Source organism: Drosophila novamexicana, unplaced genomic scaffold (assembly GCF_003285875.2).
Source record: "Drosophila novamexicana strain 15010-1031.04,08,12 unplaced genomic scaffold, DnovRS2.1 tig00001222-arrow-arrow-pilon, whole genome shotgun sequence".
Lineage (NCBI taxonomy): Eukaryota > Metazoa > Arthropoda > Insecta > Diptera > Drosophilidae > Drosophila > Drosophila novamexicana.
The window spans coordinates 63,898-86,706 of record NW_020824845.1 but is presented as its reverse complement, the minus strand read 5'-3'; the positions used below and the strand labels follow the sequence as shown (position 1 = coordinate 86,706).

At 34.0% G+C, this 22,809-nt stretch overlaps 2 protein-coding genes across 9 annotated transcripts; both read right to left on the bottom strand.

Annotated features, from left to right (window-relative positions):
* Positions 1-742: 742 nt before the first annotated feature.
* LOC115766752 (zwei Ig domain protein zig-8) lies at positions 743-6,376 on the bottom strand. Its single transcript, XM_030710730.1, has 9 exons — positions 6,193-6,376; positions 4,589-4,778; positions 4,411-4,526; positions 3,812-4,022; positions 2,783-2,836; positions 2,117-2,219; positions 1,861-2,048; positions 958-1,152; positions 743-893 (listed from the first exon to the last, which is right to left on the bottom strand). Exons 2-8 carry the CDS (start codon positions 4,716-4,718, stop codon positions 1,001-1,003), a joined length of 954 nt encoding a protein of 317 aa, XP_030566590.1. The 5' UTR covers positions 4,719-4,778; positions 6,193-6,376; the 3' UTR covers positions 743-893; positions 958-1,000.
* Positions 6,377-9,243: 2,867 nt separating this feature from the next.
* LOC115766743 (putative uncharacterized protein DDB_G0271606) lies at positions 9,244-22,337 on the bottom strand. Of its 8 annotated transcripts, XM_030710708.1 has the most exons (13): positions 21,651-21,752; positions 21,497-21,565; positions 20,737-20,780; positions 19,009-19,641; positions 18,658-18,750; positions 17,560-18,021; positions 16,366-16,450; positions 15,834-16,022; positions 13,785-14,021; positions 12,309-12,763; positions 12,132-12,252; positions 11,200-11,712; positions 9,244-10,032 (listed from the first exon to the last, which is right to left on the bottom strand). In XM_030710708.1, the coding sequence occupies exons 3-13, from the start codon at positions 20,752-20,754 to the stop codon at positions 9,380-9,382; spliced, it is 3,459 nt and encodes a 1,152-aa protein (XP_030566568.1). In that variant the 5' UTR covers positions 20,755-20,780; positions 21,497-21,565; positions 21,651-21,752; the 3' UTR covers positions 9,244-9,379. The 8 variants fall into 8 exon arrangements, with proteins under 8 accessions (XP_030566568.1, XP_030566569.1, XP_030566575.1 ...); XM_030710709.1 differs by lacking the exon at positions 21,651-21,752 and having other exon boundaries at positions 17,560-18,018; positions 21,497-21,628; XM_030710715.1 differs by lacking the exons at positions 19,009-19,641; positions 21,497-21,565; positions 21,651-21,752 and adding an exon at positions 22,321-22,337.
* Between the last annotated feature and the right edge of the window lie 472 nt (positions 22,338-22,809).

Genomic DNA, 22,809 nt, shown 5'->3' with positions numbered 1-22,809 from the left:
CCATAAAGTATATATATTCTTGATCAGCATCAATAGCCGAGTCGATCTAGCCATGTCCGTCTGTCTGTCTGTCCGTCCGTCCGTCCGTCCGTATGTATGAACGCAAGGATCTCAGAACCTATTAGAACTAGAGACTTGAAATTAGATGTAGGTGCTCCTAGCTCCCGCGCAGATCAAGTTTGTTTCCGATAATCGATAACTTACTCCGTTTCGAAGCATCGATAAAAATCGATATCGATATCCTGTTTTTTGGGCAATTTTGGTAAATATTAAGAGCTAGAGTCAACAAACTTGACATATAGCTTCTAAAATAGAATATATATATGCATTTTATGTTGGAAGAAGAGGGTTCAGGGTATCCCCTAGTCGGGAGCTCCTGACTAGAAGCTCTTACTTGTTATTTATTAGGCTACTCGTTACGAACGCTAAAATTTAAAATTTTGAGCCGTATATCTAAAATAAAGTAAAAGACTCGATTCGTGTCAAATATCTCCAACAGGAAGACCATACTTAACAGTACGAGTTTACTTAGAAAGCACTAGAAGAATCTACCAATATTTCTATAAATATATTGATTAGACTGGATTGTATGGATGTAAAACGCGTCAAAGAACTGGGTGACATCTGGAAATAATTGTTCTTCTGGTAATATTTACATGGTAATACTAAATGTATATATATACATATATATATATATATATATATATATATTTTTTTTTTTTATGTGTATACATATATAAGTATTTATTATTGTTAGTGGTATTACATAAGACTATAGGAATTATGCTTAATGTAGTGTCTGTATATATTTTAAATTTGGTTTTTTTCGTTTTCTGTTTTTCTTTTTCGTAAACTTGTTCGTTTACAACCGTTCCCTTAGAATATGCTTGAATCTATAATGAAGAGGAGTAGATCATATTATTATATAAAAAGCTGATTTCTAAAATTAAAGCTTACCTTTAAAGAACATTTTGGGGTATGGCTAAATTGTTTAAGTTAGTCATCTTGAACTTCGATGTAGCAGTATGTATTGGGCTAGGTCTGAAATTTTAAACAACAAATCTTCTGATATGATCAAATACGTAATTATGATTGCTGTAGAAGCATTAATAACGCTCGCGACGCTTGTTTGCATTGCCGCCGGTTGCTCGCCTGTAAAAAATAAAAACAAAATTACGAAAACATTAATATAATAATATAATATAATAATGATATAATATTCTTAAAGAGCGGCTTTCCTTTTCTTCGGACGGAATTTCCTTAGTCAGTCGGGACAATTTATTTTAATAATAGAGATCATGTTTGACATTCTCTAGGCTCTGCTAAAGATGTAGGCCTTTCCCATTGTATATAATATATAATGCAGTTTCCTTTTAAATATATCTGTGTTTGAGCCATAAAAGGACGACTCCGGTTTCAATAAGTATGTAAATCGTAAGGTTCTATTTTAACAGATCTCCGTTGAGATGCCAATTTTCGTCGTTTGTCTGTCTCCCTTTGCCATATTTCCTTAAGCTGAGCTTTACAGATCAGTATATTTCGGAATACAGGGTCGATAACTGATTTAAAATCAATAAACCAATGATAAAGCATACTATCCTGGGTTGTATTTAAGGATTTCAAAAAATGTATTTTTGGACATAGTCAGACCAAAAACAATATACACAATTGTCGTTCGCTAGACCGACGGACATAGCAAGATCGTCAAAAGTCCGTCGTCCTAATCAAGAATATATTTATTTACTTTTGTCATTTTGATGATTCCTTCTGCCTGTTAATTACATTTCCGCAAAACCTATATATACTGTTACTCATCATTACTCATCCGGGTATAAGAACCACACCATTAGAATCACTTACCCGTCAGGACGTGAACACGAACAGAAGCCGGCACAGCTGCGTTGGGTACACATGTGTAATTGCCGGAGTCCCGCAAAGAAGCACGTGTCAGCATTAAACGACTTGTGGTGCCAGCATCGGTTTTTTCGGTTTCCAAACTAATGCCGCCTCGAAGTGAATCAAAGTCGACTATCGCTGAGCCGTGGTACCTTCGGTTGTAAATCATTATGTAAGTCTTTCCGGGTTGAACAAGATGTTATATGGCATGTTAATTTACCATAATACAGACGATGCGTGTATATTTACGGAGCAGGCCAAAGCAATTGTACTATCTCGCTTTACGTGTATTTCCGTCGATCCCAAAATTTTTGCCCGTGCCGCTTTAATGAATTAATATTCAATCACGTGAAAAGAATGATTTAATAAGCAGGATTTTTAGTTCCCACGTCTTCGTATATGTTGTTTATCTAAGTACGTTCTTTGCCATTCTTATTAGGGTTAAATGTTTATACAACTACAACTACAACTACTACAACTACAACCATTTATCCAAGAATGATTTTATTATATCGGAATCGACTTCCTATATACATAATGATATAGTTAGATCGACCGAACCTTGGACCTTGATGCTGATAAAGAATATTCATATTGGACCTTGGACCTTGATGCTGATAAAGAATATACATTTATATTATGATTATGTATTGTAAAAAATCAAAAACATCAAACATCAAAAACATCAACATTCAAAATCCAAATTTCCCTTTCGAGGTTGGCTCTTGATAAATTAACAACAATTGTCTTCCTTTATATAGATAAAGTTACAGATACAATAACCACAATTGACTTCCTTTATAGAAATAAAGTGTGAAAATTTTTTTTTGCCTGATTAGGTTACCCTTAAAATTAGTTTAAGATTTATTTATGAATAATATCAAACCTTTTGAATTATAGTATAGTTTCTCTGAATTTATATCTCTCATATCATTTTCAGCTGCAATTATACGGGAAAAAAAAAAACATTTTTTGGCATATCCTGTTGCAGAATTTGACAAAACAAAGAATATCGCTTTGCAGTACTCTGTTCACAGTGTAATATTTGATTAATTCTAGCAAATGAGTTTTTATTAACTAATGGATTGATGACGGTAACCGCAAAGAGTTTTCTGTAACTAAATGTAGCTTGTTTAGGGACTCTCCTGACTGCTATGGAAAATGTAATGGACCTAAGAAAATGTAACGATTTATGCCAAATGACTTATGCAATGAATTTCCATCATCCACTTTACTTTAAAATAGCTTTTTACAGCGACTGTTCTGCCTAAAGCCTCGTACACAACTTACTCTTCAATCCTTCTGGTATGCTGGTCCATTGATGACCTACTGACATATTGACTTACTGACAAATTTATATATTGACATATTGATAAATGATAATCAATATATTGACATATATATATATATATATATATATATATATATATATATCAACATATTAATATATCAAAATATATATATCAACATATTAATATATCAATATATATATATATATATATATATATGTCAATATATTGATTATCATTTATCAATATGTCAATATACAAATTTGTCAGTAAGTCAATATGTCAGTAGGTCATCAATGGACCAGCATATATGTTGATATATTGATATATTAATATATGGATATATTGTCATATTTATATATTGCCATATTGATATATTGATTTATTGACATTTTGATGTATTGATAAATTCCTGTTAATAGACTGTAAATTTGTGGATACTTCTTCTTTTTCTGAGTACACCCAACCGTTCTTGCATATATTTGAAGCTTTAAGATTGAAATTAAAATTTTGTTTTTGCGGACAAATGGACAGGTTCCTTATTACTTTGTAAACTTCGTACCAATACCAATACGGTTTCTATTGCTTTGTGAACAGAGTATAGTGACTCTAAATTAATTTATTACCTGTGATCTCTAAAGTAATTGCCAAGTTGATTTTCGGCTCTGTATTTACTTGACACTCATAAATGCCACTGTCTCGGGTTTGTGCGTAATCAATCTTTAAGTCCCAGTCGTCGCTATTTGGCGGATGTAAAACGGAGAACCTTTGATCTCCGGTGTATGTATAGATGTTTGTGGTCAGGATATGAAGATCTCGCTTGCGCATCCACGAAACCTGCACAAGAGTTAAAAAAATAATAAATATAAACAAAATTTTAAAGGCATAAAATATGGCTCAGTAGAGTGGATTGAGCAATATGGTAAAGTTTCCATAGTACCCATTCTTCCCGCATTTGTGTTAATTCTTAATAATGTTGGACTGTTATATCTCATTGGTTCATTGGGTATTGAATAAAGAATTCATATTGGGATGTTTTTTTTCCCAATGATCCTTCAATTTGCTCCACACTATGGGAAATATATTTGCAATATATTTTAGCTTTCAAGCTATTGCAGTTTCAGAGAATAAGGTGTTTATACGGACGGACAGACAAGCGGACATGAGTATATTAACTCAGCTTGTTAAATAAAAATATATATTAATAAAATACGTATATGCGTACAGTTCGATTTCCTTTATTTTTAACTCGGCATCTTAAAATTGCTGTTTCATCAACAACAGCTGAGATATTTCTGGGGCTTATATCGTCAAAGTAAGGTCGATCCAAGTTGGCCAAGTCTGGAAATATAAAATGAACTGATGAAAGCCCATTAGATTGTTAAATTACATTTTATCCTTACCATTGATTATTAAAAACGATGATGCGCTTATCTGCTGAATACTACTATTTAAATGCAGGATAAAAAAAATGATCGGCTTGAACTTATTTAAATTATCCGAGCTCTGTTTTTTGCCAGATGAAGCCACCATTGTCGTTCACCTTGGCTACTTCTTAGGAATGCCTCGATGCTATTTTGTTGTTTCTTAAACCTAAAATAAATAAATTAAATTTTATAAGCCACGTCTTATATGATTTTTTTGTTAAGAATATTCATTTTTATTAAAACTCTGCCCGCTTATTGGCCCATAACTATTAATTTTAATTAATTTATTAATACAAATAATATCATATTTATTTGTTTTTCATCCGGATTTGCCAACTAGTTCCCGACCAGGAGATGCTTTGTGACCAAATTAATGGATAAAGGGAAATAAAAAACAAAAATTATAAAAATAAAAACGTACAATCAATTAAAACTAACACTTAAGTTCTTATAAAAAAAACACACACACAGTATAATAACAAACAGTACAACATACAATAAAATCGTAATTGCAATTAGTTGCCAGCTCATTCTGCTATCTGGTCGTTCTCCTGGATCGCTGGCTCATCTATAGTTCCCACATCTGGTCTTACTCCGTCCAAGCCCAGCCTCACCGAGTAGAGCAGACGATGCCATTCCTAATCCCCTTCTCTGAAAATATCCCGCCATTGTAAAGTCCAACATTCCAAATTTCTAGCTTTGTTGATTGCTAGATGGATGTATTTATAAAAACGGATGGGTCAAAGAGACGCATATAGGTAGATAGACTCGACTATCAATGCTAAGTAAAAATACACATACTTTATGGGATTGGATATGCCTACTTCTGCCTGCTACTTACGCTGAAATAATACCATTATTCAAAAGACAATATAAACACTAAGATAAGTAACGCCCATACATTTGAATGCGACGCAAAATTTCTAGCCTGGCTTCTCATCTGGCTTTTCCACTTTAATCCATACGCCAGTCGACTGGCTCTTCGCTCTTCAAAGGCCAGGCGAACGAATGCCGAAGTCGTGGCTTACTGATGCTGACACATTGAGTAATAAACAGATTTTTTTATTACTCAAAGATACTGACAAAAGCAACGAAGTTAGTCGCCAGTCTGATCGATCGTGCTCTACGTCGATTCGTTCGACCCTCATAGAGTCGAAGCTGAGAATAAATTCAAAAAATGAGCTGCATAGTAGCATTTTGTTGTATGGCGTTACTCATGTTAGCTATTTGGTCTTTGATTTTCCCCGTTTAACCTATTTTGAATAGGTCTTTTGTATGAATATCATTTACAGCTTGCAGCCTCCTTCATACCTTATGGCATGTGTACATGCATGAATAGGTAAGTACAATTGATGTGAAGGCGATTTGGCGTACAATTCAATCGCAATAGTCTTAGAAATAGCAAACTTGTATGTAACATTTTTTTTTTTATCTATTTATCCATTTATCCACTTGTATATGCATATGCGTATTCATTAAACAAAACATCGACGATGATTCACTGGTATTTATAGTTTATTTTATTATTTACGCGCCAAATGATGTATTCTTTTCATTGTCATTATCTTTAATATACTTACTATTAACAGGCTTGAAACCTTATCCATCTCTTTTATAAGCCATAATAAAATTTCTTAAAACTTTTTAAACGAATGTATTTTTGAGATTTTCAACGAGCACTTACTATCATAATAATTGATTTTTAACATTGATAAGTGTTTCTTTTTATATGCAAGAGGGCATTTAGTTTTTGTAGAAAAATTTGTTCAATATATTTAATCCTGCGATTTGTATTCACAATTCCCTTTCACACGCACTGCGCAGCTCAACTTTGTTCAACCACCGAAGCATCTGGTCGTATTCAGTTGAGCTCTCTGAGAATGCAAAAGAGAGAGCTTTTACGAGGGTTGGCATTTTTATACCCTGAACCCATTAAAAATGGGTATAAGGGTATATTGTATTGTGTGCAAAATCCAAATGTATGTAACAGGCAGAAGGAAGCATCTCCGACCCCATAAAGTATATATATTCTTGATCAGCATCAATAGCCGAGTCGATCTAGCCATGTCCGTCTGTCTGTCCGTCCGTCCGTCCGTCCGTCCGTCCGTATGTATGAACGCAAGGATCTCAGAACCTATAAGAGCTAGAGACTTAAAATTTAGATGTAGGTGCTCCTAGTTCCCGCGCAGATCGAGTTTGTTTCCGATAATCGATAACTTACTCCGTTTCCAAGCAATCGATAAAAATCGATATCGATATCCTGTTTTTTGGGCAATTTTGGTAAATAATAAGAGCTACAGTCACCAAACTTGACATCTAGCTTCTAAAATAGAATATATATTTGCATCTGATGTTGAATGAAGATGGTTCAGGGTATACCCTAGTCGGGAGCTCCCTACTAGAACCTTTTACTTGTTTAATTTTACACTATGGCAACTCTAAGTGTTACCAGGTGCGATTCAACTATTCCATTATGATTTTTTTATACCCTGAACCTTTTCAAAATAGCTAAACAGATTTTACTATGGTTTCGATCTAATGCATGTAACATACATATATATATTTATATTCTTAACCAGGCCACATGTCCTACTGAACACCCGGCTGCATATCCCTCTGTCTGTCGATCTCGGAAATTAAAAAGCTAGTCTTGAAATTTTGAGTATTTGCTTTATTGCAATATTCTCGTAGCTAAATAGTCAAACTTGTTGATATATAAACAAAATATTGCTCCATAATCACCGATGCTGCTCAAGAATTTATTACCCTTAAAGGCACAGCCCCAGTGTAAGCTGCACAGCAAGCGGCATGCATACGTATGTTTTTGTGTATGTATAGAACAGTTCGTAAGGGTGCATTGAGTAATAAATAGTTTACAGAGAAGGCTTTTGGATCAAAATCTCTTTTTCAAAATACTTGAAGCAAGATACCAAGGCTACAAACACAACATCCGTCTGCCCAAAATTCAAAGACAACTGCAGAACATTTACTTTAAGAACCAACAACAACCGTAATCAAAACAAACGAATCGACATTGAAAAGAACACACCATATATTATGTGTTTGCTATCCCTTTTTGTTTTGGGCTACAGCCTAGGATCTTAGCTTCTGCACTCTTCTCACTCATTGTTGAGGCTTCTTAGCACTGCTATGCCTTTAATTCGCAGTCACAAAGTTATAATCTTTTTCTCCACTCGCTTTCAACTTGCAAGCCACCCGGCAGATTTTTATCATTTTTCATTTTTCGACCAGCAAAGCATTCTTTCCCAAATAGGGTATTTTAACTATTGATAAGGGCTGTAACCAAATACCACTAACCTTCTTATATACAAATCATTATCCAATGTTTGAGTAAAATACAGTTTCGTATTTAGTGTGCAACTATTAGTACAATCAATAATAATTGGTTTTCTTAAGGGTATCGAAGCTCAAACATTATGGTAAATAATCTACATGTATGTATGTATGTGCCTGCCAAGGGAAGCATATTATTTCTGTTGCGCTTGTGCGGTCACAGCCTAAGGCTTTTTCGTACGATCGTTGCGTACAGTAAAATTATACTTTCTTTTAAATAAATTCCCTATTAATAAATTACTCAAATGTACGCAATAAAGATGGAAATATATTCTAAACATTAAAAGAAATAACATTTTATGACATTTTTGATGTTACGCGCAGTGTGCGTAACCCTTTGATTTGAATACAATGGCCTGCTGGTATTCGAATATTATACCTACTTGCGCCAATTACGTTTTGATATCAAGGTACGCAGAAAGTTTTCAGTTATATACTTATGTATATGTACGTTTTGTGTTAGCTATAGTGACTGAAAATTTAACTTGAAATTCCGTGGCACCCGAATATAGAGATTTCTGTTGAGTTGTCACCATTGTTCCACCCTGTGCCCACCCTGGGCCATGATTAGAACCATTTTTAACAATTTCCCTCTACTTAGACATGCTAGAAATGAAAAATGACTAAATCACACAATTGTTCATAAATATATATTATTATATTAAAGAAGCAAATAAACAAACGCAATCAATAAACATTAATAAATATCGTATATATTCAATCAGATACATACATATGTATGTGTATATGTATATGTATATGTATATGTATATGTATATGTATATGTATATGTATATGTATATGTATATGTATATGTATATGTATATGTATATGTATATGTATACGTATATGTATACGTATATGTATATGTATATGTATATGTATATGTATATGAATATGTATATGTATATGTATATGTATATGTATATGTATATGTATATGTATATGTATATGTATATGTATATGTATATGTATATGTATATGTATATGTATATGTATACGTATATGTATATGTATAAGTATATGTATATGAATATGTATATGTATATGTATATGTATATGTATATGTATATGTATATGTATATGTATATGTATATGTATATGTATATGTATATGTATATGTATATGTATATGTATATGTATATGTATATGTATATGTATATGTATATGTATATGTATATGCATATGTATATGTATATGTATATGTATATGTATAAGTATATGTATATGTATATGTATATGTATATGTATATGTATATGTATATGAATATATGTTTATGTATATGTGTATGAATATTTATATAGATATATGTATACACATATGTATATGTATGTATGCGTTGAATAGAAGCATGTCGTAAATCGTAATCGGATTACAGATTATGAACTATAATATATTATATCTGATCAATTTCAGAAGTCTGAGTAAGGCAGACCTTCTGTCGCTAGCGGGACCTTTGAAGAGAGGAAATTTCGTTGAGAATTAGAGGCTTGGCTCCAGCCACGAGCGCTGTTGTTGAAGCATTGACCAGGGGCACGCAATTGATGAGATTCCGGGCTATATGCATTCTGTCCATAATTTGATGGGGTCGATGAAAAAGTTGATCGTTGGATATTATCGAAACCTGCACGATCTCCGATACCTCCAGGCGTGAACGGAGTGGGGGATGCATTCCTCACGTTTGTATATGCTGGCTGTTTGTTTGCATTAAGATATCGCTGAGTCGATACACCAGAATTTCTCTGGTTTGATTCTTGAAATTTGGATAACTTATCAAATGACAACGGCGAGGGATTAAAGTTGACCTGTGGTGCCGCCTGGACGGAGCTTGGGGGCACCTTTTGGTAACTCGCCGGAGCATAGAGTTGTTGCTTGGGCGGCACTGATGAATATAATCCGGTTGTGGGATTCGAAATGGGAAAACCACTTGGTGCATCACCAACATGAGATGTCAAATATCCTTTTGAAAAGTCGGCCTTTGTTGGGGTTTGAAAGTTAGATGTATGTTGCTGTACCGGCGGAGGTGCGTAACTCGCCAGTGAGATTTCCTTGGGCACATATAAACCTACAGGAGAGTAAGTCAATTAAATAAAATAACATATTAGAACTTATTCTACAACATGTTTGTAGGAATATTCATATTCACAATGTGAATTTCATATATTCACAAACATACAGGTATATCCAAATAACACTATGCAACATATCTAACTTATTCTTCTGGGTTTTTATACCCTGAACCCATTTAAAATGGGTATAAGGGTATATTGTATTCGTGCAAAATCCAAATGTATGTAACAGGAAAAAGGAAGCATCCACGACCCCATAAAGTATATATATTCTTGATCAGTATCAATAGCCGAGTCGATCTAGCCATGTCCGTCTGTCTGTCTGTCCTTGTGTCCGTCTGTCCGTATGTATGAACGCAAGGCTCTCAAAACCTATAAGAGCTAGAGACTTGAAATTTTACATGTAGGTGCTCCTAGTGCTCGCGCAGATCGAGTTTGTTTCCGATAATCGATAACTTACTCAGTTTCCAAGCAATCGATAAAAATTGATATCGATATCCTGTTTTTTGGGCAATTTTGGTAAATAATAAGAGCTACCAAACTTGACATATAGCTTCTAAAATAGAATAAATATATGCATTTGATGTTGGAAGAAGAGGGTTCAGGGTATCCCCTAGTCGATTAGAACCTCTTACTTGTTTTTTTGTTGATTGGGGCCCCAAAAATATTGTATATTCTATCTGACTCCATAAAATATATGTATATGTTATCGATCTGTATCGAGTCGATCTGGCCATGTCTGTCTGCCTGTCCTTATGCCTGTCTGTCCTCCCTGTTTTCAAAAAAGACTTTCCAAAAATCGAAATACAGATTCTGTTTTTTGACAAATCATCAAGTAGTATAAACAAGTATCAAGCATCTTTGGGTTTTTTAGCTTTCGGCTTTAAAAACAAAAAATAGTCATTTCTTCATTTGGGGAGCCTAGTCTATCTAAAAAGAGATTGTTTACTAGACTTATTATTATTGGACTTGTGTTGAACACATATATATATAGTTTAACATATTGTGACAGAATTGTAATACATTTAATGTACAGTAAACAGATATTTATGTGAACACGTATATTGGAGGTTATGTACAGAAAGTTGGAGTGGATGCAATCATGCCTTTGGTTGTGGACTCATCAGCATCATCATTATTTTCCGTTTTCAATGCGAAATTACTTTGTGATTTTGAATTATCGTCAATCGAACGCCTTATGTCAGTTGTAAATTCGCATCGGTTTTTCTGAAGTCCTTCGTGTTCTCGTAAGGACTGTTGCTCAAATGAGAAAATTAATTCACGTACATTAACTGGATCAGTTACTTCAGCGATATTCTTTGTTATATCTTCTTTGCATTTTGATAAATTCGTATTATCGGGAGCTATCTCAGATTCCTTATTTTTTCTGTACATGTCTGTAGTTTCATTTCGTTGACCAGATGCCTCAGGCATGCCATGTTTGATTCCTATGTTCAGACCCAGCCTTTGCTGTTGCATAAAGCATTTCTGAAATTGTTCTAACTGCAGTAGCCTATGTTCAATGTCATCGGTAAAATAGTTGTTTGAATTATTAGTTATATTAGCTCCATAGGCCTTGGGATCTACGAGAACATGTTCATTCGAGTAATAATATTCACTCATATCATCAGTATTCTGTGTTTCACATTGTTGCTGGTAGCTTTGCCAATAATACTCTGAAATATTTAATTTCGCATTAACAATAAACGAAATCGCAATATATACGTTCACTGACTTGCTTTTAAATTAAAAAAAACTAATTAGGGATTTCTTAGGACTAAGAAAACTAATATTAGAATTAGAATGAGGCCTAATGCTGCAAGATTCTCAAATAAGAAATTTACGATGTATTTATGATATTTACTATAATACTATACTATCAAATTAATAAAAATAATTAGTTGCCTTCACCTCTTGCTAGTTCAACATTGCGACCTCCCAAACTAATTGGGGATTTCTTTTCAAGGTTCTTAGGACTAAGAAAATTAAAATTAGAATTAGAAGCAGGCCTAATGCTGCAAGATTCTCAAATAAGGAATTTATAATCTATTTATGATATTTTGTTGTACTCTTTTCAAATTACTTTTATCTTTACCTCTTGGTAGCTCAACATTGCGACCTCCCCAGCCTTGTGCCACGCTTGGCTTGTATGCCAGTTCTCTTTGTGGATTGCTCGGAGGTTGGTTGGCTTGGCTTTGGACACGAGTGTTGTGTAGCTAAAAGCAAAAGTTTCAGATAAAAATACCATACCATTTAAGTGCTAGAAACTAACATTTTTATACGGATCCTGTACGTTGTTCGATGAGGCACAATAAGGGGCAGGCTGACGTGATGGCAACTCTGAGATTGAACTTTGAAAATCGGTAACGTCTTGATTGAAATGCACAGGTGACGCTTGAGAGGTAATCGGTGTTTGGTTTTGATATCTGGAGTCCTCCAAAAATGCTGCGCTTGCCGAGCCAGTCTGGAGGGCAGCTTCCCAGGGTGATTTAACTACCTGGACACCTGGCTTTGAGTATTTCTCAATGAGCTGATCCTGGTGAAGATTTAATTGAACCCGATGCTTTCCAGCATCCGAATATGCTGGCAAAATGCTCGGCGAGGTCGCCGGCCTTGCCTGATATTGTTGGTAATCTGGAATACCAGATGGACTGTGAATGCCGGCATTTGTCTCGTCGACTACCCAATTTTCAGCCTTTCTACGACGTTTTGCAAAGAGCTCAGCTCCTTGATGGTGATGTTTGCATATATGTATATATATATTTATAATTGTTTTGGGTTTTCACAATTATTATTGTTGTTGTTTATAGAAGAGCAGCAAGCAGGCCGAGGCGGCGGCGGCGGCGGCGGGCAAAGCAATATTTGGGTGGTTCATGTTGTTAAATAAATTAAATTATTAGATTATTTAATTATCAAAAACCTTTCAAAACCAGCAATAAATCAACAAAATTACTAGGTTTGTTATCTCTGCGTAGAACAAACCAATTACTTAAGTAATTTATGCGTGTTTAAATGAGTATGAGCATGTGTGTGTATGTGTGTGTGTGTGTACAAATTTAATAAAAAACAAGTAAGAGGTTCTAGTCGGGAGCTCGCGACTAGGGGATACCCTGAACCCTCTTCTTCTAACATGAAATGCATATGTATATTCTATTTTAGAAGCTATATGTCAAGTTTGTTGACTATAGCTCTTTTTATTTACCAAAATTGCCCAAAAAACAGGATATCGATATCGATTTTATCGATTGCTTGGAAACGGAGTAAGTTATCGATTATCGGAAACAAACTCGATCTGCGCAGGCACTAGAAGCACCTGCATCTAAGATTTCAAGTCTCTAGCTCTTAGTAGCATAGTAAAACTAATAAATGCCGAGTTTAATCAAGATATATCGATAATCAAAAAAGTGTTTCATACAAGAACCTACTTTTCTACCGATTGTTGCTATGGCAGCTATATAATATACTGGTGCGATCCAGTTGGTTTCGACTTCTGCAAAATTTCATTAAGATAGCTTTAAAACTGAGCGACTAGTTCGCATAGAACCAGACACACGGACATGGCTATATCCACTCAGCTGTTGATACTGATCAAGAATATATATACTTTATGGGAACGGAGATGTCTCCTTCTATGCGTTACATATTTCACGACAAGGGTATAATAATAGTGTTACTGTGTTATCATTTGTGTGCATGTTGTAGTACTTAAATACTTATTGCTAAATGTAATGGGATTAAATTTGTTTACCTCGGCCTTTATGCAGTTGCAGCGCAGTTATTAGCTCAGCGCAATTGTCAGGTGATAAAAGGCCTGATTCAACATTTATAGATTCTTTCAGTGAGTTATAATCGCGCATTTGTCCTCGTGGATTCATGACTAACTTTAAAGGCATTTTTTCCAGCTTATTTAAATCCGGCTTCAAAATCTCTTCCGTATTTTCTTTACTTAATGAGCGTGTTTCAATAATATCATCTTCTTCTATTTCTACAATACGATATGTTATTTGAAAGTTTAGGTAAACGATTTTTAAACAAATTAATCAATCACTGTTTTTTTTTTTTTTTTTGACATGCATGGGTAATCATTTACTATAGGCTCTTCATAAAGTAAGACAACAAGCATAATATATAATATAAAAAGGGATTGTTCGCATAGCAGGATGTAATAATAAAAGATGATTACGTTAGTAATATCAAAGACAATATAAACACTTAGATGAGTAATGCCCATACATTTGAGTGCGTCGCAAAATTTTTAGCCTGGCTTCTCATCTGGCTTTCCCGCTTCACACGACACGCCAGCCGACTGGCTCTTCGCCCTCCAAAAGGCAGACGTGCTGACACGAGCATCGAAGTTATTTAGATTCGATCGGCCCTCATAGTGCAGAAGCTGAGAGTACAAGCTAAATAGTAGCATTTTTTTATATGGCGTTACTCATCTTAGTGTTTATATTGTCTTTGGTAATAGCCTACATGGTTTTTTGTTTAAACTGAGGAATACAAAGCCGATTACATACGATACATAACAGAAACAAATGTAATCAAATAAAATACCTATTATATCTGGGCAATTAGTTAAGGCTTATTTTAGACTTATTCATGCTCAAAAATATTTGTGTACTTTTTATACATATGTGTATGGATATATATATATGAAAAAATAAGTTCAGTTAATGCTGCAATAATATCTAAATACTAAATATATCTTCCCTGCCTAGTTCCCTGACAGTCTATCTAGTAAGTCTTTTGATGCAAGCCTGTCAATTTAGATTTCTTTATATTTAAATATATATTAGTAAATAGTTGAATCCAATGTTAAAGTTGCTTAAAATATTTGAATTTTCTTTGCTTTCAAAGCTACAGTTTGCAGTAGATTTAAGATTTTATGTGTTTCCAACATAAAATAGCCAAAGTCAGGGACAGATTGTCTTAACTGGCAAAACTGACCACCCCAAGTCGCACAAACCTATGCCTGAAACATTATTTCCATTGCACCAATATATACTTTTTTTGTTATATAAGTAAGGGTAGCAAGGTTTTTTAGATAACGAACAGTTTCTATTTAATGACCTAATTGGTGTACAGTGGACCCTCGGTTAACGAATGCCACGCATAATGAAAATTTTGCAAAACGAACACGTTTTTTTGGGAAAAAAAGTTTCTCCTCACGAACGAAGTTTCGCATAACGACGAACGAAAAAGGGGGAAACCTTAATTGCATGTAAAATTTCTGTCTCTGTTTAGCAATGGCTGCATTCTGTAGACTAAACACTTGCACAACAGTTGAGACAAAATACAACATTTAGTTCGCTACATGAACTGCTCTATCTACATTCTCTCGAGAGAACAATTTCTACGCCACTTTCTTTTTTCCATTTCAGATTGTCTCCTTCCGTCCAATATATTTTCAGTTCCTTAAAAAATTTATACGTTTCATTTAACTTTCTTTCAATATAAATATAAATAAAATATTAAAATATTTTGGGGTATTTTTCCCGTTCTTTAAAAGTTATGTTTTATTTCATGTTACTTTCTTTCAATAAAAGTTCAAATTGAATCATATTAGAGTGAATTTTTTTCGACCTGGAACGCCTTTTTTATTTTACATTGGTTTATATGGGAATAATGGTTTTGCTTAACAAATGTTTCGCATAATAAACAAGATGCTGGCACCAATTGTGTACGTTAACCGAGGGTCCACTGTATATATAAAAATGTACATCGTATAAGAAGTGTACACGTATAATACCTAAGGGCATAACAGGACCTTTTATGCATGCATTAAGAGATCTATTACCTTGGCCAGAACCTTCGTGAACCCATTTTACTGATCGTTTTTTCCGATTCACATACATTGATTGACCCTTAGAGGTTTGATTGCTTATGTCACTCAATGAATGCGATATTCGGCGAGCAAGCTCAACCTGGTCCTCCACGGTTGGATGCAGTGATGGGGAATAAAATGCTGATGAAGCATATAGCTTTCCTATTTTGAACAAATTTAAGGTAAATTCAATTGATTCACTCAAAGCATTGTTAAAGGCGATACGTAATCCACTCTGATTTCTAGGTAACTGAAACTAAGCCATAAAGCACAAAGCGAATTTCAGATATAGATATATATATATATATAGATATAAAATATATATACATATATATATCTATATATATATTGATGAAGATGATTAAGGATGTGTGTGAATTTATGTATATTCTTCAGCTTACAAATGTCGAAGGCTTTTCTATTGGGTAACCGCCGTAAATATTACATATTAAATTTTATTCATTTTACGTATCACCTTTTTAAATTCAATTGAAATATTACTTACGGTTCTTTGGCAATATTTCGGGAGCATCTGTAGCTGGTGTAAATATTTTGCGCAAATCTACAGTCCTCGACAAGTTGGATGATTCCTATTTTAATTAACATACACATTCATACTATTTTCTAAATTCAATCAAATTGTATATTCAATAAACTTATATTTGAAATTCGTGTACTATGTATGCTGACATTCGTGTATATTGTTTATATTATCTATCATTCATATCGACAGATATGTACATATAGTATGTAGAGCCTTTTGCAACGATCTACGTACATTTTTTCTTTGCCACAGCTTTGTGCTCAGTTCGAGCAAAATTTTTTTCTTGCTTTCATCATAACGATCGCTAGGTCGAAAGCCACGTTTCCTTTCAATTGTACAATTGTTAATTTGGCCATGTGACTTTTCCAGATCACAAGAATTCCATAAAGATTGGGATAGGCCCTTAATATTGGACGTTGAAAAACCTTTATGCATGTTCAAACACAAATTGGACTCGCAAACGCCTTCGCCTTTCGTACAAATAAAATTTTCTTAACAGATTCACATTCATGTGAGTGTGCGTGTGCTTATGTTTGAGTATATAGTTGTCTGTGAATGATGTGTGCATATATTTAAGAAGCTCTCTCTTAAATGCTAATTATAGAGATACTCGGAGAGTGGGTAACAGATAACCAAATAAACTTGAATACTGCGAGTACCACACACAAATACAAATACAAATACAGATACAGATACTCGAAGAGTGGGTAACGGATCACCCAAATGAAAACGAAATAGTACGAGTACCACACACAAAAAACAAATACAAATACAAATGCAATATATAGATATAGATATATACGTAAGATATAAATGTACAACATGCATATGAACGAGTAAACTGAGTAAACAACGAACAAAATATACATACTGTACATATTTTACTTTAGAATGTAAAAGTGTACAATCATGCTCTTATAATTTGAGATCGACGCCTTTATACAGACAGAGGGCAGGACGGAAAAGACGAGCATGGGTAGATCGGATCTGCTTATCGTCCTGTCTGTTACATCAATATAGGCAAATTTTTTAATACCCATATAACGCAATTTCTATGCGTACAGGGTACACAAATAGGTAGACCGATCATGTTTCTAGATTTTCTTAATTAGGATGAGTTTCTCACTTTGTGATATTAGTGCTATTGTGGCCTACCTTTTTGTCGTATGAATCTTCTTGCTGGCTGTGAACCCTTGTGTAATCCTGTGCCACTTTTGGAGCTATCTCTTCCTTGTACTCGTTGGGGCTATGGAACTGATTCTGTTGCTCATACTGTTGCGCCCTCAACTCTTGTTCCTTCAATTGATTTTGCCGATACTGTTGTGCCCTCAGCTCCTGCTCCTTCAATTGATTTTTCTGATACTGTTGCGCCCTCAGCTCTTGCTCCTTCAATTGATTTTGCTGATACTGTTGCGCCTTAAGTTCCTGTTCCTTTAATTGATTTTGCGCAAACAACTTTTGAGCTAATAATTGTTGCTGTTGAATCTGGCTGGCCAGCTCCTTTTGTTTCTGGATAAGTTGCAGCTCTTGTTCCTTGAGCTGCGTTATTTTTTCCTGTGCTTTTATATTTATATCAATATCAGATATAATGTTCTCTATTTGATTATTAATATCCTTCTGAAAGATAAGTGCAAATATTATAATAACATATTAAAGCAAACAGCTTGGCCTTATTTAATGGGTATTATGTGGTTATGTGGTCTGGCAAAAATAACATTTAAGCAAGTAAGAGGCTCTAGTCCGGAGCTCCCGACTAGGGGATATTTTGATGAAATTTTTAACAGCAGATCTCATTATATATTTGTGTATACTCAAAAGGGCATTTGCATTAAAATTGCGGTTTAAATTGCTCAAAATCAGGTTTTTATATCGATTTTTATCGATTACTTGGAAACGGGCAGAGTTATCGAATATCGGAAACAAAATCGTACTGCGCGGACACTAGGAGGACCTACATTTAAAATTGCAAATCTTTAGCTCTTATAGGTTCTGAGATAATTTAGTTCAGACAGACGAGCGGACGGACGGACATACAGACGGACATAGATAGATCGACTCGGCTATTGATGCTGATCAAGAATATATATACTTTATGGGGTCGAAGATGCTTCTTTCTGCCTGTTACACACAATTGCACAATTACATTATGCCCTTTTTACCCATTTTCAATGGGTTCAGGGTATAAAAATAGTTCTTACAATACTGAATATTTGTATATACAACAAATATATAAAATATTGGGTAATTACTTACATTCGCGTTGTTTATTTTTTCAGTCGAGTCTTGGGCTTTTTTCACATGTACGGCAACAACTTCTGACTGGGACTCATCTCGGTCATCTTTATTCTAAAGAAATCAAATTGTTGATAATAATAATAATAATTAGAAACACATATTTGATTAAAATGTTCGCTCATCCTCAGATAATTGGCCTAGTTACTTGTTAGAATTCAAAACAAATAATACAATTTATATATTTTCAATAAAATAACTTATTTAAAGGTTTAGATTTTGTATATATAGAGTATATATTCAAGTTATCGAGCACTTGCGTTAAGTTTTGGAATACGCGCTATTATTATAGGTAAATAAGAGATTTTATACTTTTTCAATCTTGGCCTCTGTCTCTTCTCCCAAGTCTTCATCATCAGACGTACTGTCACCCTCTTCGGATTCCTCTTCCTCTTTCCTTTCGGAAGCACTAACATTTTGTTCTGCGGCATCCGTAGATGTATCCGGAATACTTGATTGCGAGCCACTTTTGTTAATAGTTTCAGCGGTTTCTGTAACCGGGTCCGATATCAGTTCGGGCTTAACTAGCTGCGATTCTTTAGTTTCGGCTTTTATCTGGCTGTTATCAACATTAGATACATTATCTTTAATTGGAGCCAATCCGTCCTCAGCTTTTTTAGCTATAACAACTGTTGATGATGTCGTTTCAGTTTCCTTCTGCGAAGTCTCCTCTCCGCTATCCTTTTTCGTGACAACGACCGTGGTTGTTGTTTGAGTCTCTGTAAGGGGACCTTCATCGCCATTATCCTTTTTAGTCGTAACGATTGTAGTTGTTGTTTTGATCTCTGTATGACGACTCTCATTGCCATCATCTACACTGGCCACTTCCTCATTGACATTTTTATCGACGCTTTTCTGATCCTTGGTTGTGTCAGTTGCTTCAGGTGGGACACTTTCTTTCGAGTCCTTAACCAATTCGGTATTTTCGGTTTCACTTAATTTCGTCTTAATGTTAAAATGAAAAACAATAACACGTTATTGAAAGCAATTTGAGGGCAAGCACTTATGCACTTATGTAAAAAAGCAATTGGCAAGCATCGTAATCAAATTGGATTGCATTTTAATTAAAAGCCAGCATCTTCTATAGATCGTAGCGCATATCCTTGGTGGCATTCAAGAAGACAGAAGTCAGACTCAATAGTTTATAGATAGGATACATTAAGCTGCGTATTAAGCTGCGTGTCCTGATTGACTGAACGCATAGCTTGACCGCAAGAGGTTCGAATCTGAAATTTTTACTGAAGACGGTAGGTCGACGGTCCAAATTCAGCAATAATTTTAAATTGTTATATATGTTTGGGTGATTGCATGCGTGCTGACGATATGATCGACTTTTGCATATTATAATAATATGAAAATATGCCTCGCGTTGGGCGCCATGTCTTATTATTATATTATGTGTCGAACATGAAGGCTACGTTGGACGCCATTTTCTTATTATTATAGTATAACTAATACTGTTTGAGTGGCCGATGCCGCTTATTTTTTCCAGTCAATGATAATAAAATAAGAGAGCCTTTAACTAAAAGATACTCCGCGTAAGTAGTAAAGGTAGTAGGCAGTTTGGGCATATGCCAAAATCCAAATTTGTATGTATTCTACACCCTTTGTTATAACGATCAGAAAATAAACAAAGAAGTTATTAAACAATGAATTCAGTTAAGGACAAGTAAGAACTTTGCAGTTGGGTACAGCCGACTTTGCAACACTCTTTTGTGCTTTTAGGAAATACGGGTGTCTGACCATTTGTGGCGATTAAATTGAATGGAGATCATCAGTAAAAACCCTGCAAAACCGAAATACTTTTTTTAAGCGGTTTAACACGAGTAGATATTCTAAATTTTTAGTCTTCATTGGCATCGAAACAAATATATTCCTTTCTTCTCGCGGGCAGAGTGCAAATTAAATATAGCAAATAATTTTCAAGTACTTTGTATATCTAAAGGATGCAAAGTACATTAAATGAAGTAGATGAAGTTTGAATTATATAAATTGTAATGTACTTGATGTAAAATACAAAATTTTAGCTTTTGTACTTACCACAGCTTCAGAATCCATTTTAAAAGATATTCAAAAAGGTTTATCTAAAGAATTGTAAAAATAATTGTAATAATTAAATTCTATAATAATAAAACTTTTTAAAGATGGACATGGTATATCAAGTCGGCTGTTGATACTAATCTAGAATATATATACTTTATGAGGTCGGAGATGTCTCCTTCTATGCATTACATATCTCATGACAAAATTATAATACTCTCAACAAGGGTATAAAAATACTCCAAACGATTTATAGATGCTTCATGTAATATATATTATTTCAGCAAGTACATAAATATATATGGAGAGAGAAAAATCTTTCAAATGAGAAATTGGACATATTTGATATACGCATATGAAATATATTAACATCAGAATAGATGTATAAAAACATTCTATTAGATCCCCACCTGTTGACACCGTTTATTATTTTTACGGTTTTGTTTTATATATATGTATATATGTGGTACATATGTACACATGTATGTGCATGATATTTCGGCATATGTGTGCATATATGTACATATACGTTTAGGCAGCACGCATACATATGTATGAACATATTCGAAAATATATTAACTACATATGTACATATTACATAGAAGACATTCATTAAGTACTTTGTATGTGAATTAACATTTACATAAACAGGTTGATATTTACAGCTTATATAACCGTTTGTTTATGAATATGCATATTTTTGTAGAGACTTTATTCACGTTTTAAAAGAACATTACTTAATCAGCTTGCTTTAACTTACCACTTGTTAATTTTGCTGCAATTAATTATACACGTACAACGCGGCACAGTCTTACCTAAATTACGCGGTCTAAACTTGTGTAAGATAACAATAAAATTAAAATACCACCCGGACTAAAATAATAACCTCGAATGAACAAAATATATCTACATACATATGGATGGATGTATATTCCGTTCGATTCAAAGAATATGAGTGCACATTAAAGATAGCGTCCACAATGTCCACATTCTATTTTTTTTCTATATTGCCAAGTTCCCGCACATTCACAATATAGAATTATACATTCACATGTGTAGATATATATATATATTCATACACGCATACACAACCACATGCGTAAACCAAAAAAACATGTATATGTATAAATTTAAATACATGCTCGATATGTTTATTTAAATACAGTCCTATATTAAAAGCCGTGCACACACAATCGACAATATGTACCACACATGCATACATACTACATGTTCCTATTTCATACAGATTTCGCTCACAATGGCCTAAATATCCATTTTATTGGGCATAAATTTACAAATCCACAATAGTTGCCTACATAAAAGTACTTATTAAGCTGAAATGTATATACATACGTATGTATTCATTTATTATTTATTTTAAAAGAAGTTCTTTTTCAACATTTTAGCAATAGGACTTTGAAGATTTATAAACATCATTATAAAGTATTTTTATTCGAAATATAACTTAATTTTTCTTAAAATTGCAAGTGTACAATAAAATATAGTTGAAATAAAAATGTGTCTGTTCATGACATATTCGTAGAATATTTAGCGAGCGTTGATCTTGCTATTTTTCCACCTTACTATTGAAAAATAAATCCACTTAACTTAAAAACTGTTCGTTTAGATTAAATAGATACAGACAGATCGCAAGGCTTTATCGATTTGGTGGGTCCAAACGGGTAATATATGTATATACTTAAAGCGAACTAAAAATCTATTATTACCAAACGTATAATATATAAGTAATATATAAGATATTCTTTAAAAAATATCCGTCAAATGATGTTCAGAGTTGCAACAATTTCGCTTAAAATTTAATTTAACAGCTGATAGCCGATTTTAAACAGCTGTCACTCAATAACAGCACTATCGGCATTAATAGCTATCGATAGTTCGATTTTTTCTCTACAATCAAAAACGTGCGTCAAATTAGCGGCGGTGACTTAGCGTCGAATTTTGGTACTTGTTATCGAAAAACTATCGGTCACTTTCAAATGCATTTATGTTACGGAACTGCTTGTTTCTCAGTGGGCCGCGCCGGCTGGCTCATCGGATTCTCTGGGTGTGGTC

Coding starts and splice junctions, on each gene's coding strand:
- LOC115766752 (XM_030710730.1), bottom strand. CDS start 4,718: ATGGTGGCTTCATCTGGCAAAAAACAGAGCTCGGATAATTTAAATAAG. Junction 4,023..4,410: donor AAAATAAAGGAAATCGAACT/GTACGCATATAC, acceptor ACTCTTGTGCAG/GTTTCGTGGATGCGCAAGCG. Junction 1,153..1,860: donor TCGTGTTCACGTCCTGACGG/GTAAGTGATTCT, acceptor TATTTTTTACAG/GCGAGCAACCGGCGGCAATG.
- LOC115766743 (XM_030710708.1), bottom strand. Junction 18,751..19,008: donor CAGAGGCCAAGATTGAAAAA/GTATAAAATCTC, acceptor TGATTTCTTTAG/AATAAAGATGACCGAGATGA. Junction 14,022..15,833: donor TCACGAAGGTTCTGGCCAAG/GTAATAGATCTC, acceptor ATCGTATTGTAG/AAATAGAAGAAGATGATATT.